This window comes from Sturnus vulgaris, unplaced genomic scaffold, assembly GCF_052056855.1.
Source record: "Sturnus vulgaris isolate bStuVul1 unplaced genomic scaffold, bStuVul1.hap1 Scaffold_195, whole genome shotgun sequence".
NCBI lineage: Eukaryota > Metazoa > Chordata > Aves > Passeriformes > Sturnidae > Sturnus > Sturnus vulgaris.
In genome coordinates, this window is record NW_028276170.1 from 16,729,324 (window position 1) to 16,743,004 (window position 13,681).

General features: G+C 52.9%; 1 protein-coding gene across 2 annotated transcripts; it reads left to right on the forward strand.

Moving 5' to 3' along the window:
* The first annotated feature begins 545 nt into the window (after positions 1-545).
* LOC106864696 (class I histocompatibility antigen, F10 alpha chain-like) lies at positions 546-7,342 on the forward strand. 2 transcript variants are annotated; one of them, XM_088158239.1, is made up of 8 exons: positions 546-643; positions 2,861-3,124; positions 3,465-3,737; positions 5,364-5,636; positions 5,729-5,833; positions 5,932-5,967; positions 6,087-6,118; positions 7,234-7,342. In XM_088158239.1, exons 1-7 carry the CDS (start codon positions 574-576, stop codon positions 6,110-6,112), a joined length of 1,047 nt encoding a protein of 348 aa, XP_088014365.1. In that variant the 5' UTR covers positions 546-573; the 3' UTR covers positions 6,113-6,118; positions 7,234-7,342. The 2 variants fall into 2 exon arrangements, with proteins under 2 accessions (XP_088014365.1, XP_088014364.1); XM_088158238.1 differs by lacking the exon at positions 7,234-7,342 and adding an exon at positions 6,607-6,739.
* Positions 7,343-13,681: the final 6,339 nt, after the last annotated feature.

Below are 13,681 nucleotides of genomic sequence, written 5' to 3' on the forward strand. Positions count from 1 at the left end.
TGATAGGTTTCATTTTTAATTTCCCTATTTCCCCAGGGGTGCACCACACCTCAGCACATATTTGTTCCTCATCCTTTTGGTTAGGGCATAAATTTTAAGTTGCCCTTGGGATACTTCAATTTTCAAGTCCAATGCTATTATTAAATCCTTCCCCAATAAATTATTTTGTGTCTCTGATAGTAACAGCAGATCATTTAATCTAATTTTGCTTTGGTTCTCAATTTATACATTTTTAATAACAAGGATCCGAAACGGCTTACCCGGCGCTTTCTTAAGGGGGTCCCAGGTGGTTCTCACAGGGCTCCGGGGGATCGCAGCGGGGATCCAGAGGGATCCAGAGGAATTCTGTGGAATTCCGACGTTCCCTCCCCCACCGCGCTCCCTCGGTCTCTTTCGCTTCCGCGTTCGAACCTGAGATACCGGGATCTACCCGGCGCCGGGTGACGTCACTGAGATATCGGGCTGCCATTGGCGGAAAGGAAATAGCGCCGCCAATGGCGAGGCCGGAGGCTCCTCTAAGGGCGGGGCCAGTGATTGGGGCGGGGCCAGGCGGGCTCGAAGCGGAGCAGCGCCATGGCTGCAGCGCTGGGGCTGTTCTTTGGTCTTCTGGGGCTCCTGGGGGGCCCGGGGAGCGCGAGGAAAGGTGAGTGGGACTCTTGAAATCGCGACCCCCCTGAACGTCCGTTTCCGGGCACCAGGAACCCCCTAAACCTTCATTCCCGGGTAGGGGAACGCCTGGAATCCGCAGTTTGGGTCCTGTGACCCCCCCCTTAATCCCCTTCCCCAGTACCGTGACCCCCCTGTACCCCCATTTCTGGGCATGGGGACTCTTTTGAGCACCAATTTCCGGGCACCGGGACACTCCTGAACCCCCTCATCTGGCACCGGGACCCCCTTAAACCCTCATTCCTGGGGATCAGGATTCCTTTGAACCCCGAATCGCAGACCGGCAAACGCCCTGAACTTCCGTTTCCGGGCACCGGGAACCCCCTTAACCTTCATCCTCGGGTACGGGAAACCCCCCCCCCCCCCGCCTATTTTGGGTCCTATGACCCCCCAATCCCCTTCCCCGGTATCAGGACCCCCCTGTACCCCCATTCCTGGGCACGGGGACCCCCATGAGCACCAATTTCCGGGCACCGGGATCCCCCTGTACCCCCTTATCTGGCACCGGGACCCCCATGAACCCCCATTCCTGGGGATCAGGATCCCTTTGAACCCCGAATCGCAGATCAGGAACCCCCCTGAACTTCCATTTCCAGGCACTGGGATCCCCCTAAACTTCATTCCCGGGTACGGGAAACACTCCATCGCCCCATTTTGGGACCTGTGACCCCCCCCCCCCCCCCCCCCCAAGCCCTTTCCCGGTATCAGGACCCCCCTGTACCCTCTTAACTGGCACCAGCACTTCCCTGAACCATTCCTGGGGATCAGGATCCCTTTGAACCCCGAATTGCAGACCAGGAACCCCCCTGAACCCCCCTTCCTGGGCACCGGGAACCCCCTAAACTTTCATTCCCGGGCAGGGAAACTCCCCTGAATCCCCTGTTTGGGTCCTGTGATTCCCATACACTTCCCCAGCACCGGGACCCCCCTGGAACCCCTTATCTGGCACCGGGACCCCCCTGAATCCTCATCCCTGGGGATCAGGATCCTTTAAACCCCGAATCGCAGCATGGGAGCCCTTCTGACCCCCATTCCTGGGCACTGGGACATCCCTGAATCTCCATTTCCGGGCCTGGGACCCCCCTGCACCTCATTTTCTGGCATCCCGCTTTTCCCAGGCCCCATTCCCGCCCTTTTCCTTGATCTTTGGACCTCCTAGGATTCCCAACTTTAGTGTCCCCCCCCGTTTTCCACTGCAAATGCTTCCCAAAATGGCGTCCCAGAGGGTCCCCGGTGACCCAGGGATCTCAGGAGGGTCGCAGCGGGGATCCAATGGGATCCAGATGAACTCCCTGGAATTCCCCCTTTCCCTCGTCCCCTCCCCCACCGCTCTCCCTCGGTCTCTTTCCTGTCTCCCAGGCTGAGCCTTCAGGATCCACTCGCCTCTCCCATCCCCAGACCCCCCTTTCCCGTGACCCAGGGACCCCCTGGCCCCCCATTCCTGCCTTTCCCAGCTCCCAGGGCCCCCATTCCCTCAACACCGGGGACCTCTGGACCCCCTTTCCTGAGCACAGGGACCCCCTGGATCCCCCATCCTGCCTCTCCCAGACCTTTCCTTGAACCTTGGACCCTTCCCGGCTCTCCCCGTTCTCCTTCCTGCCCCCCCAATCTCTGCATCCCCCCCGTTCTTCACCTCCTTCTCCTCCTGCAGGGGGTCCCAGGGCTCCAGGAAGGTCCCTGGGGGGTCGTGGAGGGTCCCAGGGAGGATTCTGGACTCTGGGATGCGCCTGAATTTCCTGTCCTGGGCACTGGTGCACCCTGCACTCCCTTATCCAGTACCAATCCCCACTACACTCCCTTTCCCATCTATCCCACCCTCTCCAGCCCCAGACTCCCCTTTTCCTTGACCCTGAGACCTCCTGGACCCCCATTCCTGCTTCTCTCAGTCCCAGCCCTGATTTCTGTCTGCATTAAGGACCTCTGAGCCCCCCATTCCAGCCATGCCACGTGTGCCCACCTTGTGACCCCCTTGTCACTGGAGGCCCCTGGACCCCCTTTCCTGGGCACAGGGATCCCCTGGAACCCCCATCCCACCTCTCCCAGTCTTTATATCCCCCTTTTTTCGACATTGGAAGTCCCCTGAGTGTCTGTTCCTGGACACTGGGTCCCCATGCATCCCATTTCCGGCTCTCCTGGTTCCCCTTTCATTGATCCATGACCCCCTCAATCCCCCCAAATCTCCGTGTCCCCCCAGTTCTCCACTCTCTGCGTTACCTGCGTGTGGCAGTGTCAGAGCCAAGCCCGGGGGTCCCCCAGTACATGGTCATTGGGTACCTGGATGGGATCCCCTTCACACGCTACAACAGCGAGCGGGGCCGGGTGGAGCTGCTGACACAGTGGATAAAGGATGGAGTCGGGCCGGGATATTGGGATAGAGAGACCCAGATCTGTGAGCAGAACCAGCACGTGGCTGCCGTGGACCTGGAGACACTGCGGGACCGGTACAACCAGAGCAGGGGTGAGTGGGGGCATCCGTGGGGCTGGGTTGTGGATCCGTGGGGCTGGGGTGTGGATCCATAGGGCCTGAATGTGGATTCACAGGGCGCCAAGGGGCTGAGTTGGGGATCCATTAGGTTGGTATGGGATATCCTGTGATCCGTGGGTGTGAGTGGGGATCCCCGGGGTTGGGATGGGATCTGTGGGGTTGGGTTGGGATCCATGGGTTGGGATGTGGATCCATGGGGCTGTGATGAGGCTCTGTGGGTCTCCATCAGACTCTGAGTCTCCATAGGGCTGGAATGGGTTTCTGTGGGGCTGGGACACAATTCCATGGTTCTCTGTGGGTACAATCCCCCCAGGTCTCCACACATTGTTGGTAGTTTACGGCTGTGACCTCCTGTCTGACGGGAGTATCCGTGGATTCTACCAGTATGGCTACGACGGGTGGGATTTCATCTCCTTTGACCTGGGATCCGGGAGATTCGTGGCGGCCGACAGCGCTGCTGAGATCACCAGGAGGCGCTGGGAACATGAGAACGAGGCTGAGACGTGGAGAAATTACCTGGAGCACGACTGCCCGGAATGGCTCCAGAAATACGTCGGATATGGACAGAAGGAGCTGGACCGCAAAGGTGGGAGCAGAATTCCTGTGGGAATGTGGGATATGGAAGATTTGGGACCATGGGAATTCCAGGGAAAGATCTCACCCCCATCCCATTCCAGTGGGAATTCCATGGACAGGTCTCACCCCCTTCCCATTCCAGTGGGAATTCCATGGACAGGTCTTACCCCCATCCCATTTAAGTGGGAGATCAATGGGCAAATCTCACCCCTGTCCCATTCCCATGGAATTCCATGGGCAGATTTTAACCCCATCCCATTCCAATCTGAATTCCATGGGCAGTTCTCATCAATTTCCAGTGGGAATTCCATGGGCACATGTCTCCTCCATCTCATTTTACTGGGAATTCCATGTCCACATCACACCCCCATGCCATTCCAGTGGGAATTCCAAGGTTTTATGTCATCCCCATCCTATTCCAGTAGGAATTCCATGGGCAGATCTCTCCTCCATCCCATTCAAGTGGGAATTACGTGGGTGAATCTCACTCCTGTCCCATTCTTATGGAATTCCATGGGCAGATTTTACCACCAACCCATTCCAATCCGAATTCCAGGGACAGATCTCACCCCCATCCCATTCCAGTCGTATTTCCATGGGTGAATCTCACCCCTGTCCCATTCTTATGGAATTCCAGGGGCAGATTTTTCCACCATCCCATTCCAATCCGAATTCCAGGGACAGGTCTCACCCCCATCCCATTCCAGTGGGAGATCAATGGGCAAATCTCATCCCTGTCCCATTCCCATGGAATTCCATGGGTAGATTTTAACCCCATGCCATTCCAATTTGAATTCCATGGGCAGTTCTCACCCACATCAATTTCCAGTGGGAATTCCATGAGCAGATGTCTCCTCCATCTCATTTTACTGGGAATTCCATTTCCAGATCTCACCCCCATCCTATTGCAGTAGGAATTCCATGGGCAGGTCTCACCCCCATCCCATTCAAGTGGGAAATCCATGGGCAGATCTCGCCCCTGTCTCATTCCCATAGAATTCCATGGGCAGACTTCAACCCGTCCCATTCCAGTGGGAATTCCAGGGACAGATCTCACCCACATCCCATTCCAGTGGGAACTCCATGGGTGAATCTCACCCCTGTCCCATTTTCATGGAATTCCAGCGGCAGATTTTACCACCATCCCCTTCCAGTGGGAATTCCTGGGGCAGATCTCACCCCTGTCCCATTCCCATGAAATTCCATGGGCAGATTTCAACCCCATCCCATTCCAATCTGAATTCCATGGGCAGATTGCACCCCATCCATTTCCAGTGGGAATTCCAGGGGTAGATCTCTCCCCCGTCCCATTTACTGGGAATTCCATGTCCGGATCTTACCCTTATCCCATTCCTGTGGGAATTCCATGAGTAGAGGTCACCCCATCCCATTCCCATAGAATTCCATTGGCAGATCTCTCTCTCATCCTCATGTAGTGGGAATTCCATGGGCAGATGTCTTCTCCATCTGATTCCAGTGGAAATTCCATGGGGAGATGTCATCCCCATCCCATTCCAGTGGGAATTCGAGGGACAGGTCTCACCCCCATCCCATTTCAGTGGGAATTCCAGGGTCAGATCTCACCCATGGACTTAATCGAATTCCATGGATGTCTCTCACTGTTATCCCATTCCAGAGCCCCCTGATGTCCATGTGTCTGGAAAAGAGGAACACGGGACGCTGATCTTGTCCTGCCACGCGTACGGATTCTACCCCAGCTCCATCACAGTCAACTGGATGAAGGGGGATGAAATCTGGGATCAGGAGACGGAGTGGGGCGGGATCGTTCCCAACAGCGACGGCACCTTCCACACCTGGGCCAGGATCGAGGCGCGGCCGGAGGAGCGGGAGCAGTACCGGTGCCGGGTGGAGCATCCCGGAATGTTGGAGCCTGGGATCTACGCTTGGGGTGAGGCTGGGAATGTGGAATGTGGGAATTGGGAATTTGGAATGCCCAAATGGGGATTCCCCTCCCTCTCCTCACCATCCCTCGTTTCCCAGAGCCGACATCTGGCAGGAATCTCATCGTGGTGGTCACTGTGTCCGTCACTGCCATCATCATCCTCATTGTCCTCATTGGATTCATTGTCTGGAAGCGCCAATCTGGTAACACACGGGATGGGGGCTGGGAAGGGGCATGGATCCACCTGGCACTGTTCTGGGAATCCTGTGCCACCAGCACTGATCCTTCTGTTTTTCCACAGGGGAGAGGGACAGGAATGAATACAGCATGGTAGCCGGTGAGTACCAGTGGTGGATCCAGCTCTGGATCCCCTCTGTGCAGATCCCAGGATGGATCCTGGGGTTAATCCTGGTGTGTGATCCGTGCTAGAATCTCATGGATCTTCTCTTTCTGCAGGAAATGATGTGGGAACAACAGCTTGACCACAGGTATGGAGTGGGATCAGGGTGGGATTCTAGAGAGGGATCGGGGCAGGATTGGACTGATTGGGATCAGGGAGGGATTCTGGATCAGAGCAGGGGTCCAGAGCAGGATCAGATGGAATTGTGGAGTGGGATTGGGGCTGGATTCTGGAGCGGGATCAGGTGGGATGGATGGGGCAGGATTGGTGCAGGGTGGATGGGGCAGGATTTGTGTGAGATGGATGGGGCAGGATTGCTTGGAATTCCAGAGAGGGATTGGGACAGGATGGGTGGGGCGGGATTATGTGGAATGGATGGAGCAGGATTGGTGTGGGATGGATGAAGTGGGATCAGGGAGGTGTTCCAGAGCAGGATCAGTTGGATGGATGGAGCAAGTTTGGGACAGGATCAGATGGAATTCCGGAGCAGCTCCCGCTCTCCATGGGCTCCAGCCAGGTCCATCCTACGGGATGGGGACAGGGACAGGGTGACACCGTGACCCTCTCTCATCCCAGCAGGAATCACTGCCTGAGCAATCCACAGAACTGGAGCCGGCCCCTTCCTGTGGTAGTCGATTTGGCTGAGATGGACTGGGATTTAGCCCAAATTCCCTATAAAGAAAGCACAAATTTAAGACCTTGGGAGGCAGGCTGTTAAAAAGCAAAGCCTTAGACATTAGGTCTGGTCCCTGCCCTGCAGATGCAGAGGCTTTAGCCTAAAACCATGGGATTTTGTAAGGACATGTCAGGCATGCCTAGGCATGTCCCTAATTCTCATTTGTCTTTGGACCTTTGCCCTCGGGTATCCCTGTGTATACCCCTCCCCCTGGTCTTTGGATGCAGCCTCTCAGATCACATGTTCACAAATGGATTAAAAGGATATCACAGGCACACCATCATTCCCATCCCACTTATATTATTATTATTATTATTATTATTATTATTATTATTATTATTATTATTATTATTATTATTATTATTATTACTACTAGCCACGCTGTAACCCGGTCAGGCTGGTGAAGTTGTCACAAAGGGAAAAACCCCCATTGCATTACAACAGGCAGCCATATCAGATTCCACATGTTCCAGGTTAAATTCACATGAAGGGGAAACTGGATTTACAGAGATATCTAGTGGCTTTAGGTTCCATATTGCAGAAGCTCCAGAATTACATCCTGCTATCCAGACCCATAGGACTGGACACACCTGCACATCCCTTCCAGCCTGGACACTGGGTCTGTGTGAAATGGTGGGACAGTGATCCTCTACAAGCCAAGTGGAGAGGACCATTCCAAGTCCTGCTGACCACCTTCACTGCAGTCAAAGCTGCTGGCAAAGGATCATGGATTCACTGCTCCAGAGTTAAGAAGGCTTCTGCTCCTGAAACTACTAAAAGAACAGAGATTGATGCAGATAAAAATATGTTTTCAATTATTCCTCTTTTATGCCCAAAGAAATGTTCATAACAATCATTATTCTTCTTTGCATGATAGCCAACTGTGCAAGACATTTCTACTGTTAGATATTTATCTATTATTAGATATTTATCTGCTGATAAATATTTCTTATTGTTATTTACTGTATTTTAGATACTTATCCATTATTAAACACCTATTAATAGCAGATATTTAGAATAGAGACTTGACAAGGTAAAGGCCTTGTTAAGCCTTTAAAGGGGGGAAAAGATGCCTTAATTTTCAATTTTCATATTTTTCAGATTCACTTCCAAGGTGTTCACCATCTCTGATCTCTCCACTTTGGGGTTCCAGAGGTTTCTCTTCCCTGGGATGATGGGGGTCCAATGGCTCCAGGGTTTCCCCCTTCTCCAGGGTCCTGCTTAGGGATGATCCAGGGGCTTTTGGGTGTCCATGGGGTCCCTTCTTCACTGATGCCTCACTTTGAGATCCCTGGGATCCCAGGGGTCCCTCCTCTCCAGACTCCCCCCCTTTCCAGGCTGCCGGAGATCACCCCTCTCTGCTGTCCCTACTCTGGAGGTCCCAGGGGTTCCTCTCCTCTGCTCTCCCGGGGTCCCCAGGACCAATGTCCTCCCCCCTGCCGACACTGGGCAATGGCCACATGGACCCCCAGAAGATTCCCCTAAGGGGCTCAGCTTTGGGGTCCTGCAAGATTCACAACATACACACAGAAAAAAACCTCCCAGTGATGCCAGGCGATATTTGGGGTTCAATTCCTCAATCTGCGAGCTCCAAACACACCCCAATAAAAAAAACCCTCTCAGGGACCCCCCGATAGATTTGGGACCAGCTTTCCCTCCCCGCTCACCTGCAGGATGCCGTGGGGGCGACGGGGGGGGCACAGGAACCTCCTGTTTCTCCTTCTCTGCTCCTGCTCCTCCTCTTACTGCTCTTCCTTTTTCCTGTCTTCCTCCTCCTCTTCCTACTCCTCCTCCTTCCTAATCCCACCTCCTCCCCAGTTTCTCCATTCTGTAAATTTAGAGTGGAGAACTTTGCTTGTTTTTAGAACTAGAACAAAGATCCCAGATGGAACAAGCCTTGCTGGTTTTAGTCAGAAGCATCAGTGACTAAAGGTCACGTTTCCTTTGGTTTTGTCCCTTCCTTGTTCCCCCTCAGTGTTCAGGCTGGACTATGGGGTGTCCTTGTTTGCTGCATTTTCAGAGTTCCTCTTGCATCCTTTGGGCAGTAGGCTGTGCCCTGGAGGATTCTTTGTGCTCCTTTGTGACTGTCTTCGGTTTGAGTTGTTAATTTAAAGAAACTTATTTTTTTCTGTTGTGAGACAGAACCAGCAGCAAAAGAGCAAGGCAGGCCTGAAATTTGAGAGAGTATAAAAGAAAATTTATTAATTACACAAACAAAAAGAAAGGAAAAAAATTTAGAATAAGATTTTTCAGATTACTCCTTCCCTTTCTCTACTAATCTTTATAACAACGGAACAAATATATAACAAATACTTCGGTCAGTCCCTAAATTTAGTTTTTCTTAGTTCACTTCTGGAGAGAGAAGCCTCTTCTTGTTGAAGTTGTAGGGATTTTTCCCACAAGAAGGAAAAAGACAGTTTTCTTGTGGTTTTATCTTTCACGATTTGTATCCGCCCGGGAACCTGCAATCGTGACGCTCCTCCCAACTCTACAGCCGTCCCAAAGTTGTAGATGTGGGCCATGTCTGTCCCATGGGGTATTACTTTTAAGAATGAAATGTTCGACAGCAAAGGTTCTTTCTGTCTCCTTTTTCTCTGCTCAGGCTTCATTTTCAGAAAACTGAAATCCCCTTCTCTTCTCAGGACAGAAATTCTCAACACAGGTGCTCTTTATTCAAATCATCTATTAAATGGAACATTTCCATCCCCCATGTCTCTTTCCATGGTTTATAGGAATATTCAGTACATCAGTTCATCCCTACAATTTTACAGAAAAATTTTCAGCCATTTCAGCATCTCCTCATTCTCCTTCCATCTTATAAACTTAGCTCTTACATCACTGACTTCAGAAATCTTCTTATTCCCTTTCATATTCAAAGGAAAGGCTGGAGGCTTTGCAAATCTTATCTGAGCACTAAAGAGTTAAAGTTTAACACAACTACAAGAGTTGGGCCAGGCTCAGGCCGTGCTGGGGGGGGCAGCTGAGGTGTTAATCAGCCTTTCTGGGGCTGGGCTGCAGCCCCACACTGCTCATGGCCACCCGGGCAGCCCCGGCCCGTCCGGCAGCAGCAAGAGTCGGCCTCCCCCCACGCCAGAGCCGCAGGCCCGTGGAGGAGGAAGCCGTGAAGGTCTCATCACACAACTTTTTTCTCCCCCTGGCCATCGGGTCCCCCTCGTTGGCAAAAGGGGCCCAAGCGGCCTCCCGAGCCTCTCCCCCGCATGGGGGAGGGGGAAGCTCGGGTTGGTGTTACCTGCTCAGCCGCCGGAAGACCAAGAGGCTCAGTTCTGGATTACCTCCTTCAAAATGTGTGTTCCCGGAGCGAACTAACTTTCTCTAATTGGCTGTTGCAGGTATCCCAACCCCCACAGAAAAAATTCCCTTAGGAAGAATCTCTTCTGAGTTTCTTCTTCCTAAGTCAACCTATCACAGTGACACAGAGAACCTTCCAAGCGTTCTTTCCGTGAGCTGCTGCTGTGATGTCACAGGAGCGTTGCCACATCCCAGTGCTGCTCCCGTTGCTGTGGGACACAGAGGCCTCAGTGCCCAGAGGCTCTGGGTGCCTGCTGACTGCCGGAGGATCCTCCTGCCCGAGGCATTCTCGGCAGCCAGCCCAGCCCTGACCCGTGTCCGTGTGTGCCTGCAGGGGTGCAGCCTGCAGACGTGTGCAGCGCGGCCACAATGATCCAGCAAGTGGTTGCTGCAGTTTGCACTCTGTACTCTGTGGCTTATTCGGGGTATTTTTTAACTCACTTGGCAAGTAAGTTGAGGTTTTATCTCGGTGCAGCATCTGTGGCTTTGGGTTTGCTGTGTGCTTTCTGTTCTTCCTCTGGACCTTTGAGTTGACTTTGTAACCAAATTGCCATGAAGACATCACTGGTTTGGGAGAGCTCCTGCCAGCAGCTGCAGCTGGAAAAGGGGGTGTCTGCAGCCAGCGAGGCGTTTGCAATGAGGCCTGGGGGGGTTCTGTTCCCTCGAGCAGGGCGTCTGTGGCAGTGGAGCCTGGAACTCCCTTTGTTTGCTGACACAGCCCAGGATTTTGTGCTGTTTTCTTGCTTGCTCTGTGAAGGGACTGTGGCTCCTGGAGGGATGCTGTGAAAGCAAAATGTCCTTTTGGGGTTACCTTGCTCCGTGGCATTTCCCACCACGGGCAATTTTTTTTCCTACCAGCATCTGGTTCATGTTCCCTCTCCCATTGCAGGGCACCTCATGCGTGGATCCCAAGCAGCTCCTCCTTCGGTGAGTGGGAAGAAACCTCTGGTGTTCAGAATTGTGCAGCAAGTTGTGAGCTCTGTGTGTGGCAGCCGACTGCCATCCTGGGAGGCTGAAGGAAAGTTCCTGTCAGGGTCTTTGCAGCAGCAGCAGCAGCAAAGGGATCCCTGTCAGTTTTCTCCTTTTCTGCTGAAGAGTTTTAGAAGAGCTGCAGGTCTGGTTTTGCAGGCAGAGGATTTGCCTTAGCCATGGTGAAATATCGAATTCCCAACAATAAGTGGCAATGTCACTTTTAGCCCATTGTGTGAACAACTCTGAACTCTGTTTCTGCTTCGTGCAGCTGGATGTGTAGCTGAGGATAAATAAGGTGGTAACTGAGACAGAACTTCCTGTCCCTCACGCTGCTGTCTGTCCTCAGGGCACCAAAGCTGCATCAGCACCTCCTCTGGCTCCCTCTGCTTCCAAAGAGGAAGAAGACAGCAGTGAGCTTCCCGCTGTTCTGGGGGACGAGGGCGAACACCCCGTGGTTTGGGAATACAACAGCAAGGCTCCCGCAGTGTGGGACAAGGACAGTGGACATCTCCCGGCACGGGAGGAGGATGGTGGATGTCCCCTGGCATGGGACAAGGATAGAAAAGCTCCCATGGCGTTGGATGAGGGCCACGGTCATATCCCGGTGTGGGATGAGGACAGAGGACATCCTGTGGCTCGGGAAGAGGAGGGTGAACATATCCCAGCACGGGATGTGGATGGTGAACGTCTCGCGGCTTGGAAAGATGATGGAGAACCTGCAGCATCTCGGGAAGAGGACGACGAACCTGCCTCTGCTTGGGAAGAGGACACTGAACCTCCCTCCGCTGCGGGATCCTGTGCTGAACATTCTGACAGCAGCACAGCCCTGCAGCCAGAGGGGACAGGGGAGCGGTGCCTGATGCAGCTGAGTACGTCTGTTCTGTTCCTGTGTGCCAGAGCAGGGTGCTGTGTGTGTGTCTCAGCATGAGCTGCACCCAGTGCTGCTCTGCAGCTGAATGTCACCGAGTCATTCATTGTCCTTCCCCAGCTGACACCAAGGGGCTCATGGCCCCAGGGAGTGGGGCTGCATTCTGGCTCTGCTGCAAGGAGGGGGTCTCCATCTGGGAGGGAGCATCTTCCACGTGGTTTCTTTCAGGGAACATCGTGAGCGTGGGGGAGCCTGCTGAGAAATACCTGGGACTGGAGCAGATTGGCCAAGGGTAAGTGCATGGCAGGTCCTTCTGCACAAGCAGGGCCCAGGTATTTTGCTGGAGTCAGGAGAGCTCCAAACACCTTCAGACACTGGGGTATGATCCTGCTGTCTCTCAGTCCTGGTCAGAATTGATAACTGTGGTCAGAAGGCACAGTCAAAGGCCCCTGAGGCTGGCAGTGTCCTGCCTGCAGCAAGGAGCAGGACCTGCAAGATCTTCTGTGCCTGGAATTTGATTGCCCTAAAGAGCAACTCACCATCTGGTGACTCTCAGAAAACAGTTCTCAAGAAGAACTAATAAGTGCTTTTTTCAGCACAGGTAATAAACCCCATACATTCAGTAACAGACACAGAGCTGCTGCACTCGAGGGGAAAATGCATCACCTGCCTGATGGCAGGGCCCTTGTGGATCCTGCAAGTCTTAGGCAGGAAATGCAAAAGGATGAAATACATTCTTTTCCAGTTCTTTAGACACACACCCCCCACCTCAGGTTTTGAACTAAAGGAATTCAGTGTGGACATTTGCTCCAGCCCTTTTCCTTCGTGTTGGGCTCAGTTTTCTCTTGCACACCTTGCCTGGCAGACGGCTGGTGGCTGCTGCACTGCTGTTTGAAGGGTCGATGTACTCAGGTGTTTTGTGAATGCTGCAGGCAGCAGAGATCTCCTGTCTGGGCTGCCTTTCACTCCCAGGGCCTAAAGCTCTGATTCTTTCTTCTCTGCTGTTTTGTCTCCAGGGCTTTTGGAACTGTTTATAAAGGACTCGACAGGGCCACTGGAGGAGAGGTCAGTGCCACCACGTCCAGCACGTCTGGCAGCTCTCGAGGGCTTTCCCCTCTGCTGGGAGCTGTGGCTGCAGCTTTGGGGGCCCAGCAGAGCTTTCCTGCACAGGCTGCTCCTCTGAAGGCAGAGCAGTGTCAGCCTTCAGAACACAGCTGGGACAGCCTTGGTGCTTCTGAAGTGCCCAGAGGAATGCAAGGAGGGCAGTGGTGTCTGTCAGAGCCGGACACCATGGCTTGGTCTTCATATCTAAAACCATGAATGCATCAGCAGGTGGAATTGAGGCTCAATTTATCTTCATCCCAGCCTTGGACAGGAACACTATTTAGCAGTTTTTCCTTCCTGCTTTTCATCTTCAAAGGCCTAATTAGGCCTAATTAGGGAGAGATCATGCTTGGGCTCAGTTTGGGGTTTTAGTCCTACTGCAGCTGTTCACAGAGAGAGAGGGAGAGAAATGAGAAGATGGATGTCCAGAGCAAAGCTCTCTCCTAAACGCTGCAGTTTAAACACAACTGGGTCTGGTGTTAGTGACACCCTGTGACAGTGGATGTCTGTGTTTGCTTTATTGTGCAATCCCAAACAGAGCAGTGGCATTTGAAATCCTGACCAAGTCCCATAGAGTTGCTAAAGGGTTCTGGGCTGTTTTGCTCTGTTTCACAGCACCAGAATTACCTCCTGCTTGCAAAATGTGTTTAAATCATAATAATGATCATCATCATCGGAGTGGTGATAAACTAAGGCCATTTGAGAAGATGCAGATTCTGTAG